The sequence below is a fragment of the Anneissia japonica genome, unplaced genomic scaffold (genome assembly GCF_011630105.1).
Source record: "Anneissia japonica isolate Jap-2015-1 unplaced genomic scaffold, ASM1163010v1 scaffold288094_len592898_cov174, whole genome shotgun sequence".
Taxonomy (NCBI): Eukaryota; Metazoa; Echinodermata; class Crinoidea; order Comatulida; family Comatulidae; genus Anneissia; species Anneissia japonica.
In genome coordinates, this window is record NW_022737020.1 from 317,229 (window position 1) to 319,438 (window position 2,210).

The 2,210-nt window shown below is 37.9% G+C and overlaps 1 protein-coding gene across 1 annotated transcript; it reads right to left on the minus strand.

Moving 5' to 3' along the window:
• Positions 1–240: 240 nt before the first annotated feature.
• LOC117117054 (hemagglutinin/amebocyte aggregation factor-like) lies at positions 241–1,559 on the minus strand. The gene is made up of 2 exons (XM_033261238.1): positions 1,183–1,559; positions 241–413 (listed from the first exon to the last, which is right to left on the minus strand). The coding sequence occupies exons 1-2, from the start codon at positions 1,557–1,559 to the stop codon at positions 269–271; spliced, it is 522 nt and encodes a 173-aa protein (XP_033117129.1). The 3' UTR covers positions 241–268.
• Positions 1,560–2,210: the final 651 nt, after the last annotated feature.

Consider the following 2,210-nt stretch of genomic DNA (forward strand, 5'->3'; position numbering starts at 1 on the left):
ATCATCATTATCATTGTTTTATCAGAATCATCGTCGTCACTACCTGCACGACCACCACCACCATCGTCATCTTCACCATAACCGTCATCATTATAATGTTTGGCATTTTAATGTTAATCGTCAGGAATCAAGATTATTGTGCATGATCGTTGTCGTTGTCGTGGTCATCATGATCACCAACATCATCATCATTTTCATCATGATCCTAATCCTCATCATCATCTTCATCTCAGGTACGTCTTCAGAAATTACGGTAATTTTCAAAGACTTACTGACGATCGTAGTTTTTTTGACTGAAAATGCTATGTGCACCGACAATCACTTTGTTATCACCACAGGAAAACAACCCTGGCGTTCCATATAAGTTAATGAAGTTGGTCCAAGAACAGAAGTCGAAAAAAGATGGGAAATCCCTGAAATATAAATTAATTTTCAATATTTAAAAACATAAGGGATAAAAGGGATATATTTGACAGCTGTAGACCTAACAGTGAGACGTTAACATGTTTGATATCGCCACTGGAAGATTTATTCGAACCTTCATTTCCCTATATAATTCCCAATAAGTCGTGACGTGTTTCATCATGAGGACTGGCAAATCATTCTTTTAGTACTTCAATAATTTAAAGCCATCCCTCCCTCAAGACTACTGTATTTTTTTTACTCTGGACCAAGTGATGAAAAATCGCAGAACCACAGATTAATTATTTTGGAGATTCAATAAAATATAGTAATATTGCTTTTTATAACACCCTAAATAGATCCCAATCATTTGATTGGTTGATTTTGTACCACGTGAAATTAGTTATTTTCCCCATTTCATCACTCATCATGAAATAATAATAACAATTATTATTATTTTGTTCTTTGTTCCACCGTGCATTTCTTTTTCCACCCGTATGTCTACTTCATGGAAATTCTAATGAAATTCAAAAAGTTCTCCCCTACTAAAGAGCTTTATCAAATAAGGTACTCAATCTTTTTTTACAACAAGAAAACAAAATTGTGGCAGCATTTGCCCTATTTTCCACTGACTAATTTATACTCACGCGGGGACGAAATCATCGCTTCGACTGGTTGCGCATTTTTTCGCTTCGCTTAGCAAAAAGTAGAAACAGTCATTCTTGAAGATAAAACTTGATCAAACCACATTTAATTCATCGTGAGTGGTGTGAAACTTACCTGCAATGAAAGTCAAAATATCTGTCGTCTGGATCGTGGTTGGCGTGCTGAGATTCCACTTTCCATATCGCTTGATGTGTGGGGCAGGTAAAATACAAGTCTTTTGTGAGAACGTTGTCCCAGGCTTCGGATGCTCCAAAAAGAGCAACCACCACAATGAATAAGAAACGCATGGTGTCAGTTAAGTTGTACACCTGAGCAGAAAATATAGCGAGTGACAGATTAAGCTTTCGTGCGCTCAGGGGCGGATTTAGAGGGGGCCGGACAGGCCCGCGGCCTTCCCATCCCTTTAGGAAAGTTGAACAAAAATTACCCCCTAGGATAGTGTTGTCTAGATCGACCCCACTTTCGCCCTCTTCCTCCTCCCCTTCGGACATCTCTGGATCCGCCCCTGGCGCTGGAGTACCTCAACACTACTTTGAGCAGTATTTAACCACTTTATATTATTGGTTAATCAGCTCTTTCACCTGATTCCGAGGACATAAAACACGTCCACATTATTCTGTGTTGTGGCGGGCTTAAATTTGAATATAATTTTGAAAAGACTTGAATCCGCCACTGAATTGTTCCACATCTCAGTTAACGTGTAGACCAATAGCCACCACTACTAAACATACACCAACTAATAAAATACAAGGTTTCACAATAAAGGAAGATGATGTCAAGGAAGCTGATGATGACGACGATATTAAATACGGTAATGATGCTGATGGCGGACGACACAACGACGACGACGACGACGCCATCCACGAGAATGGTTAAGACGACGACGATAGCGATGACGATGATGATGTTGATGATGATGATGATGATGATGATGATGATGATGATGATGATGATGATGATGATGACGATGATGATGCTGATGATGATAATAATGATAATAATGATGAGAATGATGGAAGATATTACACTTACAAAATTGTTTTTTTTTTTGTTTTTTTTTGTTTTTTTTAAATTTCATCAAAGTCCAACAGTGACCAAGGTCACCCTTTACAGGATTGAATAATAAAATCTAAATATATATA

Excerpts from the sequence above, each read along its gene's own strand:
- LOC117117054 (XM_033261238.1), bottom strand. The coding sequence starts at position 1,559 with ATGTCCGAAGGGGAGGAGGAAGAGGGCGAAAGTGGGGTCGATCTAGAC. Across the intron at positions 414-1,182 it reads TATTTTGACTTTCATTGCAG|GGATTTCCCATCTTTTTTCG; the intron begins GTAAGTTTCACA and ends TTTATATTTCAG.